The sequence below is a fragment of the Scyliorhinus canicula genome, chromosome 20, assembly GCF_902713615.1.
Source record: "Scyliorhinus canicula chromosome 20, sScyCan1.1, whole genome shotgun sequence".
In the NCBI taxonomy this organism is placed as follows: domain Eukaryota; kingdom Metazoa; phylum Chordata; class Chondrichthyes; order Carcharhiniformes; family Scyliorhinidae; genus Scyliorhinus; species Scyliorhinus canicula.
In genome coordinates this window covers 42,155,012-42,168,607 of record NC_052165.1, presented here as the reverse complement: position 1 = coordinate 42,168,607, position 13,596 = coordinate 42,155,012, and the positions used below count along the sequence as shown (strand labels likewise).

The following is a 13,596-nucleotide window of genomic DNA, read 5'->3' as shown; positions in this document are numbered from 1 at the left end:
CCTTTGGGCAGTGACCCAGAGACAATCATTTTCTTTGTAAGTCACTGGAATTCTATAAATTAACTTTATTGCCAGATATTAATCACATTGGCTGAATTTTTTCCAAACTCTATAGATTTGCTTTAAATAACCTTTGCATTTCATCATAAACTACAAGAACTGGTCATCTCTTGAATTTAACAAAGTGGTAGTTTATGTACTATTAAACACCAGTGAATCTCTTGGTATTCTGAAGAAACGGTCAGAGGATGCAGTGATACAAGGAGCAATGAAACTATATTGTCACTGAGTGGCCACATTTTCTTGTACAGTGTCACAGGACCCTGTTTACCCATGGAATTCCATTTCAATTGATTACATGATCCTTTTCCATGTTGCCCATTGTAATGGGTTTTGGTCATGCTTTTAATGGAAAGTGAAGTTTGAGGATAGGAACTGAATATGCAGGAATTTTGATACCATATAGTTTTGAAAGAGCACGGGAACAATTTTCAACTCAAACGCTCAGTGTGGGTTTCACTGTATTTGATGTTCGGGAGACCCTTGAACAAGAGGACCTGACTTTTAAATTAGAGGAAGATTATTAGGTGATGTCAGGAAGAACTTCTTCACACAAAGGATCTTGGAAATTGGAAACGCCCTCCTTTATGGGAGCTGTGAGGACCAATCCAAAGTTTCAAAATTGAGATTTACTTTCCAACCAATCAGCACCCTTTTCTCATGCAGTATGAATTGTTGCTCCCTTTGAAATTTGGTCTCCTTGCATCTGTCCTGATGAATGCAAGATGAGAAGCTTCGACAGCATGCCTCTTTTTCAGCAATACTGAAGTTGATAGATTTTTGTATTAAGGGCCATGGAATCAAGACAGATAAATCGAGTTAAGATACAGTTCAGCTATGATCTAATTAAGTAGAGAAACAGGCAGAAATGGTCTCCTGTTCCTACGCATTGCGTGACAGAGAAAGGGTGCGAGAACGTGATGTGGGGATACTCCATTGTGGCTTAGTGCAGTGGAAAGAAGTGTCAATTCTATTGATGCAGTCAGTGGTATCTGTTGCACACTGGCTACACATGCAGCCTAGAATGACTGGGAACCTGTAAAAGGGGTCAACGTTGGGGGGACATCCAGGGAGCTTGATGGAAATGTACTTGACATCTTGGTAGGTGCAGACCTTCTGGATCAGAGCAACCTTCGGTAGTAGAGATTTTGTGTTGGCATCCTATAAAATAAAACATCATTCATCTTCCATGGTAATGCATTGAGCCACAAAAACAGCATAATATTTGCAAAAAATAGTTTGAACCAGGTGCCTGTGAACACCATCCCCCTCCTTCCAATTGTCATCATTTTAATCCTGTAGGAGGGTTAGCCATGGGTCAGGGAACAGTGTGTTAATATGAGTAAATGGCTGTCCACTCTTATGAATGGTTATGTTACTCGGTTAATAGTTCTGGGAGTTGTACCACTCATAAATTGTGAAATTAAACTCAATTTTGTGGACTCTCAGCAGGAGGAACAATGGACACCAAGCCACATCAAAATATCTTCAAGTTTACTTTTCAGTCCGTGTGGGGTTTGCACATTCTCCCTGTGTTTGCGTGGGTTTCACCCCCACAACCCAAAGATGTGCAGGGTAGGTGGATTGACCACACTAAATTGTCCCTCAATTGGAAAAAATGAATTGGGTACGCTAAATTTAAAGAAAAGAAAGTTTACTTTTCAGTGGCAGTGGGTGCAGTAATGGTTATAGTAAGGTCGCCATAGTCCCACATGACCAGGGGCTGCACAGGAGCACAGTGGTTAGCACAGTTGCTTCACAGTTCCAGGGTTCCAGGTTCGATTCCCAGCTTGGGTCACTGACTGTGAGGAGTTTGCATATTCTCCCCGTGTCTGCGTGGGTTTTCTCCGTGTACTCCGGTTTCCTCCCGCAGTCAAAAGATGGGCGGGTTAGGTGGATTGGCCATGCTAAATTACCCTTAGTTTCTAAAAAGGTTAAGTGGGGTTACTGGGATAGGGTGGAGGTGTGGGCTTGAGTAAGGTGCTCTTTCTAAAGGTCTCGATGGGATGAATGGCCTCCTTCTGCACTGTAAATTCTATGACCATAGGCTGCTTCCCCCTTTGAGAGGAAGAGCTGACTGGTGGTGATTATACGTGAGGATCACCACACCAGGTGAGGAGGGGTAAGGTTGAGAAGGCGGGGCCTTCATGAATTACCTCAGCTGGTACAGGAATTGAGCCCACGTTCCTGGCCCCACTCTGTACCACAGAAACCAGCTGTCTAGCTAACTGAGTTAAACCAGCTCCCAAAATGGTTACAGTCTTGAACTAGTAACTCAGCAGTTAGGGAGTCAAATTGCATCATTGCAAGGTAAATTAAATGAAATTTATATTGAATAAATCTGGCATCAGAACAATGGTTATTAGATCTACATTGTTGTGAAAACCCAACTGAATCATTAATGTACATCGGACACTGGTCTGGCCACATATGTTTCCGGTCCCATATTCTGTGTCTTAATACCCGTTGGCGAAGTACAATGATGGGCCTATATTAAATTCAGATTACATTTATATATAGAGCTTACAAAACATTCTGAACATTCTGACCTTAAAACCTATATCTTTGATCAAACTTTTGGTTATCTGTCCTATTGACATAGAATGATACAGTAGAAGCCCATTCAGCCCATCATTTTAAAAAATTCATCCATGCAATGAGGGTGTCGCTAGCTGGGCCAGAATTTGTTGCCCATCCCCGATTGCCTTTGAAATGAGTGGCTTGCTCAACCATTTCAGAGTCAACCACATTGCTGTGGGTCTGGAGTCACATATATGCCAGACCACATAAAGACAGCAGATTTCCTTCCCTAAAGGGATTTAGTGAGGGTTTTTAACGACAATCAACAATGATTTCATAATCATCATTAGACTTTTCATTCCAGATTTTTATCGAATTTAAATTTCACCATCTGCCATGCTGGGATTGAACCCTGATCCCAGAGTATTACCCTGGGTCTCTGGATTGCTAGTCCAGTGAAAATGCCTCTGCGGCATTGCCTCAGAAAGAGCAATTAGTCCCACTCCCTACTCTTTCCCCGTAACCTTGCAATATTTTTCCTTTGTCAAGTATTTTTTCAATTGCCTTTTGGAAGTCACAACTGAATCTGCTCCCACCTTTCAGACAGCATGTTCCAGATCATAATCACTTTCTGTGTTATGGAAAATGTCTCCTCATCTCCCTTTCGGATTTGTTTTGCCTCCTAAGGCACAGTTTTTTTTGAGTTGTCTGGGGTTGTTGAAGGCGCTATATAAATGCAAGTTCATTGCCGCAGTGACCGTGGACAGGTAGCAGATGAAAGCTGGCCGATATTGAAAGAGCAGGTATATACAAAAACACACACATTTCATTCACTGTAGCCTTATCGTTGCACCTTACCCGTGACATGCAGAAGCCGGCGCAAATGGTGGTGTTGATGACCACACAGTGGCTGCAGTCTTCATTCTCCACGTATGACACAAATCTTGTCAGCGAGCACTGAGAAGCAACTTGACGGCAACTCAAAGACAGCACAAGAGGCAGTAGGTGCAGAGGATTCATACTGGAACAGAGAGAAATCAGCACATCCTAAACTTTTATGGTGAAGAACACTGTATTTCTAGCAATATCACTGAAAAGAGAGACGTGTTGCTGAATTTCTTTCCTCTTGTACTCACCAGCACAAACACAAGAATACCAAATTTAATTTCGGGAAGCCTATAGTTCTACATTGCTTTCTTCATGGCAACGCCTCAGCCAGCCAGAGTCAACTTGCCAACCAATCAACACCCTTTTCTCCTGGACCATAAATTCTTGTGATTGTTTGAAATTAGGTATTCTTGTGTTTGTCCTGCTGACTGCAAGATGAAAAGATTCAGCAGTATGTCCCTCTTCTCAGCAAGATTCAAGTTATGTATGGCCAAGCGACGGTTTATATTTCTATAATTTTATTAGTATGTCTACAAGTGCATCAGGATTTAATTGTGCTGCATGTATATTACATCAGGAATGGTCCCAAAGCCTGACTTAGGGTGCATCCACACCGTACAAGTCAAACGTGGCAGAGACTTGTAAAGTTATCACCATGGTAATACAGGCTGCAACAGGAGAAAAAGCTGCATGCGCCACTGTTTAAGAAGGAAGGTCTGATGATGCCATTATACCAGGGAACATCTGCAGTTTCCACTGTGTCCAGACTAACAGCTGCAGATGCCACTGTACCATTGAAACATCTGTGGGTACCATTACGCTGAGCTACCTCTCTGCAGCGTTTGGAAGCTGTGTTAATCTAAGCACATGAATGTTCTTTGCAACTTTGCCAAGTAACCATCCGCGCCTTTAGAAAAAACAAATCAACTAGATTTGAACCTGGAGCATTGGCTGATAACGTCTCACAATATCATTTCAAGGTACAGGGTTTTTTTTTAACTAAGTAATAATTCCAGCTATTGTATTGACAAGACTCCTAATTGAACTCACAATCAATTCAGAAATGCTGTCCTATCCTGAGTCATCACACATTACTTCCTCTCAAGAGTTCTGTTCATCTTCTTGACTTAAAGCATATCTTAAGTCCAAACTTCATCCAAAACTTCCAGCGGGAGACAAGACACATTCACAGAATTTGATGAATACACATGAAAAATCTAAAGGGAATATTTTGTTAACCAATAATATTGATGAATCATTACCTTGCAATCGAGTAGTGCTGACGAAGAAAGCAACCTTGCATCTAATTCAGAGAACTTCCAAGTATTTTTATACTGGTTAGAGTCTCAGCTCAATAGACACACCTACATAAACAATCTGACACTCACTCCCCATCTGCAAAGTCAATCTATGGCTTTAAGCTCTCTGTATTTAGCTAGAAGCAAATAATATTAATATCCGATAAACAAGAATCTGTTAGTCAGCGAAAAGGAAATTAGTTGCAGTGTATCCCAAACCAGACAATCATTTAATAAATAAAAACAAAGTAGCTTAATTATCTGTAATGTGATTGTTGCATTTAGCTTCATGTTACCCACCGGCAGAAATGCTCGAAATACTCAGCAGGTCAGGAGAGAAAAACAGAGGTAATGGCTGTGATTCAACGGAAAAATGTCAAAGTCTGGATTTGGGCGCATTTGGCGAGATCACGACCTGCATTCAACAGCACTTAGTGCCAAAAATGAGCCCTCACAGGATGCTTGACATTACAGGCTGCCTTGCCATCTGATTCGTCCAATTTGTGCCTCAGTGTCTTGTCGCTAACAAGAGGGAGCTGCTTTTAAAGGCTCCCTCACCGCTCACCCCCAGTCAACACACAAGCACGGCAGAGCGCAGACCTGCATCTTGCTTTGGGGATTGTGACTTCACAAGGCTTCTCGACATTGTGGATGAGAGGTGGGGCACCCTGTTCCCGATGGTGGCGGAGGACCAGTAGCAAGGCCACCAATACCACCAGTGAGTGGCTGTCAGTGCAGGCAGCATGATCAGGAGGACCGGTGTCTAATGTCAGAAGAAGATCAATAACCTCCAATGAGCTGCAAGGGTAAGTTACTACCTCTCTCCTGGCATCAGTTCCACCTGCCACTCCTCAAATTCCCAACAGCCCCCCCCCCCCCCCCCCCCACAGATTATTGGTTGATATCTCACCCTCCCCACACAGATCTTCGTGCTTGTTCCTCAGAACTCCCTGGCACCCATCAGCACAACCCCTTCATGTCCAGGTGCAGTGCCCAGACGTGCCACCTGCTATAGATCCCCCCTGCTCCATTAAGCGTACGGATCACAATGCCTTCTCTTTGCCCCCGCAGGAGAAGATAGCCCATAATAAATGGGAAAGGGCCAAGATAGGAAAGGAGGCCCGGAGATTTGAATCCTCAAACCCTATGAGGAATGGGTTCTGGAAATCGCGGGCTTGCTTGAGGCGAGAACAGTCACCAACAGCGAGGTTGGCCGCTGCCAGAGAGCTTCCTGCCTCCATCTGATGTCCATCAGCAACTATATGGTGCCCACAGGATTGTGCCCCAGACGCCATCATCGAAGGGAACACCTCAGAGGAGAGCTCCGTGGAGATCAGCAAGGCATGACAGCTATCATCCACACTTTCCACCAGTGCAGAGACACACACCTCCTTAGGCGACATGGGCGGACAGGCTTCTGAGGCAAAATCCTATGGGTACCACATAGTTGCTGATGCACATCAGGTGGAGTCAGGAACATCCAGGAGAGACAGCAGTTGGAGATCTGCTGGATCCCAAGACTCAGCTGGGTCTCAGCCAGATGTCGAGACTATGGAAAAGTTTCTCCCAGAGCTGATGCAGATGATAGGGCACAGCTGTGAGATTCTCAGGAGAGGGTGTCAGTGGCATTCCAGCGACTGGAAGGGCTGATTGGAGAAGTCCCAAAGGCTACAGGCACAGAAAATGGTGTTGACAATGCTTAGCACCGAGGCCAACATTGCTAGGATAGCGATCACAGTGGGAAACCTGGAGAACGATGTCTGCGTCGAGAGGTGGTGCCCAAGGCATGACTCTGTCTGTGATGACCATGGCTGAGGGCCTTGAAATCATGTCCCAGTCGCTGAGGGGCATGCCCCAGATGCAGCTAGACATTGTCGAGGCACTGCAGAGCATGACCCAGTCACTGAGGACTATCACTGAGGGTGTCAACATCACGGAGAACCTCCAGGACTAACAGCACCAGATGACTCAGAGGCCTCTGCAGCTGACTCCAGGTGCCCCTCCATCCCATGAAGCTCCCAGGGCCAATCAGGCACAATCAGGGAGGAGGAAGCACTGGATGCCAACCTGGGGCCTGCCACTCAGAAGTCTACAGAGGTCTCCAGTTCTTCCGAATCCACTCTCCGACACCGGCGCATCTCAAGGGCAGTGGGCAGTATAGGGTGGCACGGTGATGCCAGTGACACTGACAGTAGGCCGGAGCCTCTCGTCTCCAGGCCCTCCACCTCTGATGTGCATCATGGACCACAACCAGATGTAGCACTAGACCATGGAAGATCAAGAAGTGAGATGAACACTGGTCAGATCACTATCCTACTATCCATAGCTAGAGGGAATGGAAATCTGTCACATTAATACGTTTACCATTACAACATGTCACATCTCATACATGTGCAGCCTCTGTCACGTTAATCTTCACACCAGGTCTGACTGCAGCCTTGCCCCCTGTTGCACTACCCCCCCCCCCCCCCCCCCCCCCCCCCCCCCCCACCTCCTGCGCCTGGGCATTGTGGTCCAAGAAAAAAGCCCCCAATGCAGACCCCAGAGGAGGTGTGAGCGCACTGTCAGCAAAAAGGCAGGAGTCAGAATTCAGCAAAAACTGAGGAGTGCCAGAGCTTTCCCCACAGGGAGTGATCATCACCCTCCTGCCCTGTACAGTGACCCACTGACAGTGCAGGCAGGAGGAAGGAACAGGGCTATTGGGGAGGGGGTGGGGTGCAGGGAATGAATGGGAAGAGGGGATTGGGGGGAGCGGAATGGGGAGTAATGGAGGAAAGGAGGTGGAGAGTGGATTGGAGGGAAGGAGGGAAAAGGAGGGAAGATGGGGGGATTGTTTGGGAGAGGAATGTGGGGAATGGGGGTGGGAAAAGAGGGAGGGAAATGGTGGGAAGAGGGAAATGGGAGGGGAGTTTGAGCTGACGGACACAGTCTCGTCCTAGAAGAATGTGGAGACAATGAGGGTCTCCCTGATCCTGGCATGTCGCACTGCTACCTGGCCTCCATCCTCCGGCTCCTCCTCAAGCTTGTCCTCCAGCCCCTTCTGGACCGCCTCATTCTCCTCATCCTCCTCCGCAGATGAAGCCTCATGTCCCTCTGCCTCCTCCTGTTCCTCCTCCCCCTCCTTCAGCATGTCGCCCCACTGCTGTGCCAGCTACCACAAAGCGGGAGACCCTCTGGGGTGTATACAGCAAGGCACAATCAGAGCGGTCAAGACATCGGAACCGCATTTTCAAAATGTTCAACAGCAGCACGGGTGGCAGTGTGGACCTCATTGTATCGCGCTTTGCCTGAATCTCAGGCTCCACATCTACGTCAATCAGCCATGACCTCGGCCAACCACCCGTCATCCTGGGGTAATCCCTGGAAGACATTGGGGATCTGAGAGGCCCAGGGATGTAGCTGTCATGCACCCTCCCTGGATAGCAGGCACAATGTCCATGATCCTCGGGTGGTGGTTGCACAGGATTCGGACGTTCAGGGCATTCCCTGCAAATATGAAGTGCTCTCACAACTAACAAGGCTAATTCCTCACTTGAAATAGCCTTCAGCTGTGAAGCTAGAGGCTGCTCACAGTCAAAGGGGGCAAAAATTGTCTTTCAGGATAAAAGCCACTCCAGGGATCTGTCCTGGAAGGATTTGGTAGGACAGATAGGCTGCAGCTGTGGTTGCCCCTCTTATGGGTCGCCACAATATTTAAAGATGGCTTGAAGGCCTCACAGATGCAAATCCCCTCACCACCAACCATCCCTCCTCCCCACCCGCCTTTGAGCTGCATGGCGGAATACGGAAATGGCTGCTCACTTCCTCTTCAGTTACCATTGCGCTAGCATTACGTTTTCAAAAAGGAGTACTAAACGACACCCGGATGACATCCTGCTGGAGAGTCGGGTAATTCCCGGGAACCCGCTGTATTCAACTTCAATCCAGGAATGAGATTGAAATGAATGCAACTGAGGGTTCATGATATTCTTGCCATTTTTGGGCGTGATCCAGAACTTACCATCGGGAGCGAGTCAGCTGAACTGCAAAATGGTCATGCCGGCGCGAACCTTGGTATTGTCCATTCTCGCTATGGTGGTTGTGCATCGTTAAAGGGAAAAAGTAAAGTAATAAAACATCTGCCCGGACGAGGTGTGTTTGCCAGAATAATCTGCTGCCATCTGAAAACAAACACATAAAGAAAAGGAAATCCTGCAAAGGAAAAGTACTGACCCTCTGACAATGCAGCACTCCCTCAGTACTGACCCTCTGACAATGCAGCACTCCCTCAGTACTGACCCTCTGACAGTGCAGCACTCCCTCAGTACTGACCCTCTGACAGTGCGGCACTCCTTCAGTACTGACCCTCTGACAGTGCGGGACTCCCTCAGTACTGACCCTCTGACAGTGCAGCAGTCCCTAAGTACTGACCCTCTAAACAGTGCAGCACTCCCTCAGTACTGACCCTCTGACAGTGCGGCACTCCCTCCGTACTGACCCTCTGACAGTGCGGCACTCCCTCAGTACTGACCCTCTGACAGTGCGGCACTCCCTCAGTACTGACCCTCTGACAGTGCGGCACTCCCTCAGCACTGACCCTCTGACAGTGCGGCACTCCCTCAGTACTGACCCTCTGACAGTGCGGCACTCCCTCAGTACTGCCCCTCTGACAGTGCAGCACTCCCACAGTACTGACCCTCTGACAGTGCGGCACTCCCTCAGTACTGATCCTCTGACAGTGCAGCACATCCTCAATACTGACCCTCTGACAGTGCACACTCCCTCAGTACTGACCCTCTGACAGTGCAGCACTCCCTCAGTACTGACCCTCTGACAGTGCGGCACTCCCACAGTACTGACCCTCTGACAGTGCAGCACTCCCTCAGTACTGACCCTCTGACAGTGCAGCACTCCCTCAGTACTGCCCCTCTGACAGTGCAGCACTCCCACAGTACTGACCCTCTGACAGTGCGGCACTCCCTCAGTACAGATCCTCTGACAGTGCAGCACTCCCTCAGTACTGACCCTCTGACAGTGCGGCACTCCCACAGTACTGACCCTCTGACAGTGCAGCACTCCCTCAGTACTGACCCTCTGACAGTGCAGCACTCCCTCAGTACTGCCCCTCTGACAGTGCAGCACTCCCTCAGTACTGCCCCTCTGACAGTGCAGCACTCCCACAGTACTGACCCTCTGACAGTGCGGCACTCCCTCAGTACAGATCCTCTGACAGTGCAGCACATCCTCAATACTGACCCTCTGACAGTGCGGCACTCCCACAGTACTGACCCTCTGACAGTGCAGCACTCCCTCAGTACTGACCCTCTGACAGTGCAGCACTCCCTCAGTACTGCCCCTCTGACAGTGCAGCACTCCCACAGTACTGACCCTCTGACAGTGCGGCACTCCCTCAGTACAGATCCTCTGACAGTGCAGCACATCCTCAATACTGACCCTCTGACAGTGCAGCATTCCCTCAGTACTGACCCTCTGACAGTGCAGCACTCCCTCAGTACTGACCCTCTGGCAGTGCACCACTTGCTCAGTACTGACCCTCTGACAGTGCAACACTCTCACAGTACTTACCTTCCAACAGTGCAGCACTCCCTCAGTACTGACCCTCCGACAGTGCAGCACTCCCTCAGTACTGAACATCTGACAGTGCAGCACACCCTCAATACTGACCCACTGACAGTGCAGCACTCGCTCAGTACTGAACCTCTGACAATGCATCACTCCCTCAGTGCTGACCCTCCGACAGTGCAGCACTCCCACAGTACTGATCCTCTGACAATGCACCACTCCCTCAGGAGTGACCCCCTGAAGGTCAGCACTCCCTCAGTACTGACCCTCTGACAGGGCAGCAGTCCCTCAGTACTGACCCTCTGAGAGAGTCCCATCCCCTCAGTGCTGACCCTCGGAATGTGCAGCACTCCCTCAGCAACGCTCTTCTGACAGTGCAGCACTCCCTCAGTACTGACCCTCTGACAATGCAGCACTCTACCAGTACTGACCCTCTGACAGTGCATCACTCCTTTAGTACTGATCCTCTGACAGTGCAGCACTCCCTCAGTAACGCCCTTCTGACAGTGCAGCACTCCCTCAGTACTGACACTCGGACAGTGCAGCACACCCTCAATACTGACCCACTGACAGTGCTGCACTCCCTCACTACTGACCCTCTGACAGTGCAGTACTCCCTCAGTACTGACCCTCTGACAGTGCAGCAGTCCCTCAGTACTGACCCTCTGACAGTGCAGGACTCCCTCAGTACTGACCCTCTGACAGTGCAGGACTCCCTCAGTACTGACCCTCTGACAGTGTAGCACTCCCTCAGTACTGACCCTCTGACAGTGCAGCACTCCCTCAGTACTGACCCTCTGACAGTGCAGCACTCCCTCAGTACTGCCCCTCTGACAGTGCAGCACTCCCTCAGTACTGCCCCTCTGACAGTGCAGCACTCCCACAGTACTGACCCTCTGACAGTGCGGCACTCCCTCAGTACAGATCCTCTGACAGTGCAGCACATCCTCAATACTGACCCTCTGACAGTGCGGCACTCCCACAGTACTGACCCTCTGACAGTGCAGCACTCCCTCAGTACTGACCCTCTGACAGTGCAGCACTCCCTCAGTACTGCCCCTCTGACAGTGCAGCACTCCCACAGTACTGACCCTCTGACAGTGCGGCACTCCCTCAGTACAGATCCTCTGACAGTGCAGCACATCCTCAATACTGACCCTCTGACAGTGCAGCACTCCCTCGGTACTGACCCTCTGACAGTGCAGCACTCCCTCAGTACTGACCCTCTGGCAGTGCACCACTTGCTCAGTACTGACCCTCTGACAGTGCAACACTCTCACAGTACTTACCTTCCAACAGTGCAGCACTCCCTCAGTACTGACCCTCCGACAGTGCAGCACTCCCTCAGTACTGAACATCTGACAGTGCAGCACACCCTCAATACTGACCCACTGACAGTGCAGCACTCGCTCAGTACTGAACCTCTGACAATGCATCACTCCCTCAGTGCTGACCCTCCGACAGTGCAGCACTCCCACAGTACTGATCCTCTGACAATGCACCACTCCCTCAGGAGTGACCCCCTGAAGGTCAGCACTCCCTCAGTACTGACCCTCTGACAGGGCAGCAGTCCCTCAGTACTGACCCTCTGAGAGAGTCCCATCCCCTCAGTGCTGACCCTCGGAATGTGCAGCACTCCCTCAGCAACGCTCTTCTGACAGTGCAGCACTCCCTCAGTACTGACCCTCTGACAATGCAGCACTCTACCAGTACTGACCCTCTGACAGTGCATCACTCCTTTAGTACTGATCCTCTGACAGTGCAGCACTCCCTCAGTAACGCCCTTCTGACAGTGCAGCACTCCCTCAGTACTGACACTCGGACAGTGCAGCACACCCTCAATACTGACCCACTGACAGTGCTGCACTCCCTCAGTACTGAACCTCTGACAATGCAGCACTCCCTCAGTACTGCCTCTCTGACAGTGCAGCACTCCCTCACTACTGACCCTCTGACAGTGCAGTACTCCCTCAGTACTGACCCTCTGACAGTGCAGCAGTCCCTCAGTACTGACCCTCTGACAGTGCAGGACTCCCTCAGTACTGACCCTCTGACAGTGTAGCACTCCCTCAGTACTGACCCTCTGACAGTGCAGCACTCCCTCAGTACTGACCCTCTGACAGTGCGGCACTTCCTCAGTATTGACCCTCTGACAGTGCGGCACTTCCTCAGTACTGACTGTCATAATATCCACTCATGTATATAATGAGATGCAGACAGGCAGTGATTGACACACAGGATGACCAATGAACACACAACACAGAACAACCAATCACCAGACAGGACACCGCCACTATAAAGCCCACAGGGCATTCAGACTCTCCCTCTCTCAGGACCCAGCTATTGAGACAGTCAGAGTGCACAAGCTAGTGAGCACGATTACCATGCGGTAGCTAGTAAGTCTGGTCAAGCCAGTAAGAGGTCATCAGTTGGATTAGTAGAGTGTCAACCCACAGCTGAACATGTACAGCAGTCCATAGTTAATTAAAACAGTGCTGGATCATCTCCTGTGTCAGACGTTTGTTTCTAGCTTCCCTGCATCCAGTTGCAGTCAACATCGAACCAACCTGTCTAACACATCATGGTACCAGAGTGTTATTAAACCTGCCGAACCTACCTCGAGTGAATCTGCCATCCAGTGAAATGGAAAACATCCATCCTCCTCCGCAGCTCCACATCTCCGGCAACCTCGCCGCCAATTGGAAAATCTTCAAGCAAAAGTTCCTCCTGTATGTCGAGGCCTCCAACCTCGAGGCAGCATCGGATGCCAGGAAGATTGTGCTATTTCTCTCGACCGCGGGGGATCACGCCATCCATATCTACAACTCGCTTCCGTTTGCCGATGGCGTAGACAAGACGAAGTTCAAAACAGTTCTGCTGAAATTTGACAGCAACTGCGACATTGAAGTGAATGAGCTTTGAATGGCACATCTTCCAACACAGGCTTCAGGGTAAGGATGAACCTTTTCAGTCCTTCCTGACCCATCTCCGCATCCTAGAGCAGTCATGTAATTATGGCTCGACAGCTGATTCCATGATCTGGTATTAGATCGTTTTCGGGGTCCACTCCAATTCCCTGTGGCAGCAGCTCCTCAAAATCAAACAGCTGAGCCTCTCCATCGCTATCGAGATGTGCGTAGTCCATGAGCATGCCAAGAATCGTTACTCCCACATCAGGGCGGCAGAAACTGCAAAACTGGCGTCACATGAGGCAGAACGGGTGCAGGCCATTGCAAAAATGCAAGGCCTGAGTATCGAGGAGAGTGGC

General features: G+C 49.5%; 1 protein-coding gene across 2 annotated transcripts; it reads right to left on the bottom strand.

Moving 5' to 3' along the window:
* On the bottom strand, positions 1-12,979 carry LOC119955066 (thyrotropin subunit beta-like). 2 transcript variants are annotated; one of them, XM_038780913.1, is made up of 3 exons: positions 12,946-12,979; positions 3,439-3,601; positions 1-1,221 (listed from the first exon to the last, which is right to left on the bottom strand). In XM_038780913.1, the coding sequence occupies exons 2-3, from the start codon at positions 3,598-3,600 to the stop codon at positions 943-945; spliced, it is 441 nt and encodes a 146-aa protein (XP_038636841.1). In that variant the 5' UTR covers position 3,601; positions 12,946-12,979; the 3' UTR covers positions 1-942. The 2 variants fall into 2 exon arrangements, with proteins under 2 accessions (XP_038636841.1, XP_038636840.1); XM_038780912.1 differs by lacking the exon at positions 12,946-12,979 and adding an exon at positions 8,767-8,857.
* Between the last annotated feature and the right edge of the window lie 617 nt (positions 12,980-13,596).

Bases quoted from the DNA above. Each gene is read 5' to 3' on its own strand.
- LOC119955066 (XM_038780912.1), bottom strand. From the start codon at position 8,852: ATGCACAACCACCATAGCGAGAATGGACAATACCAAGGTTCGCGCCGG. The intron at 3,602-8,766 runs GTAAGTTCTGGA...TCTCTGTTCCAG, and splicing joins CAGCTGACTCGCTCCCGATG to TATGAATCCTCTGCACCTAC. The intron at 1,222-3,438 runs GTAAGGTGCAAC...TTTATTTTATAG, and splicing joins CCGGCTTCTGCATGTCACGG to GATGCCAACACAAAATCTCT.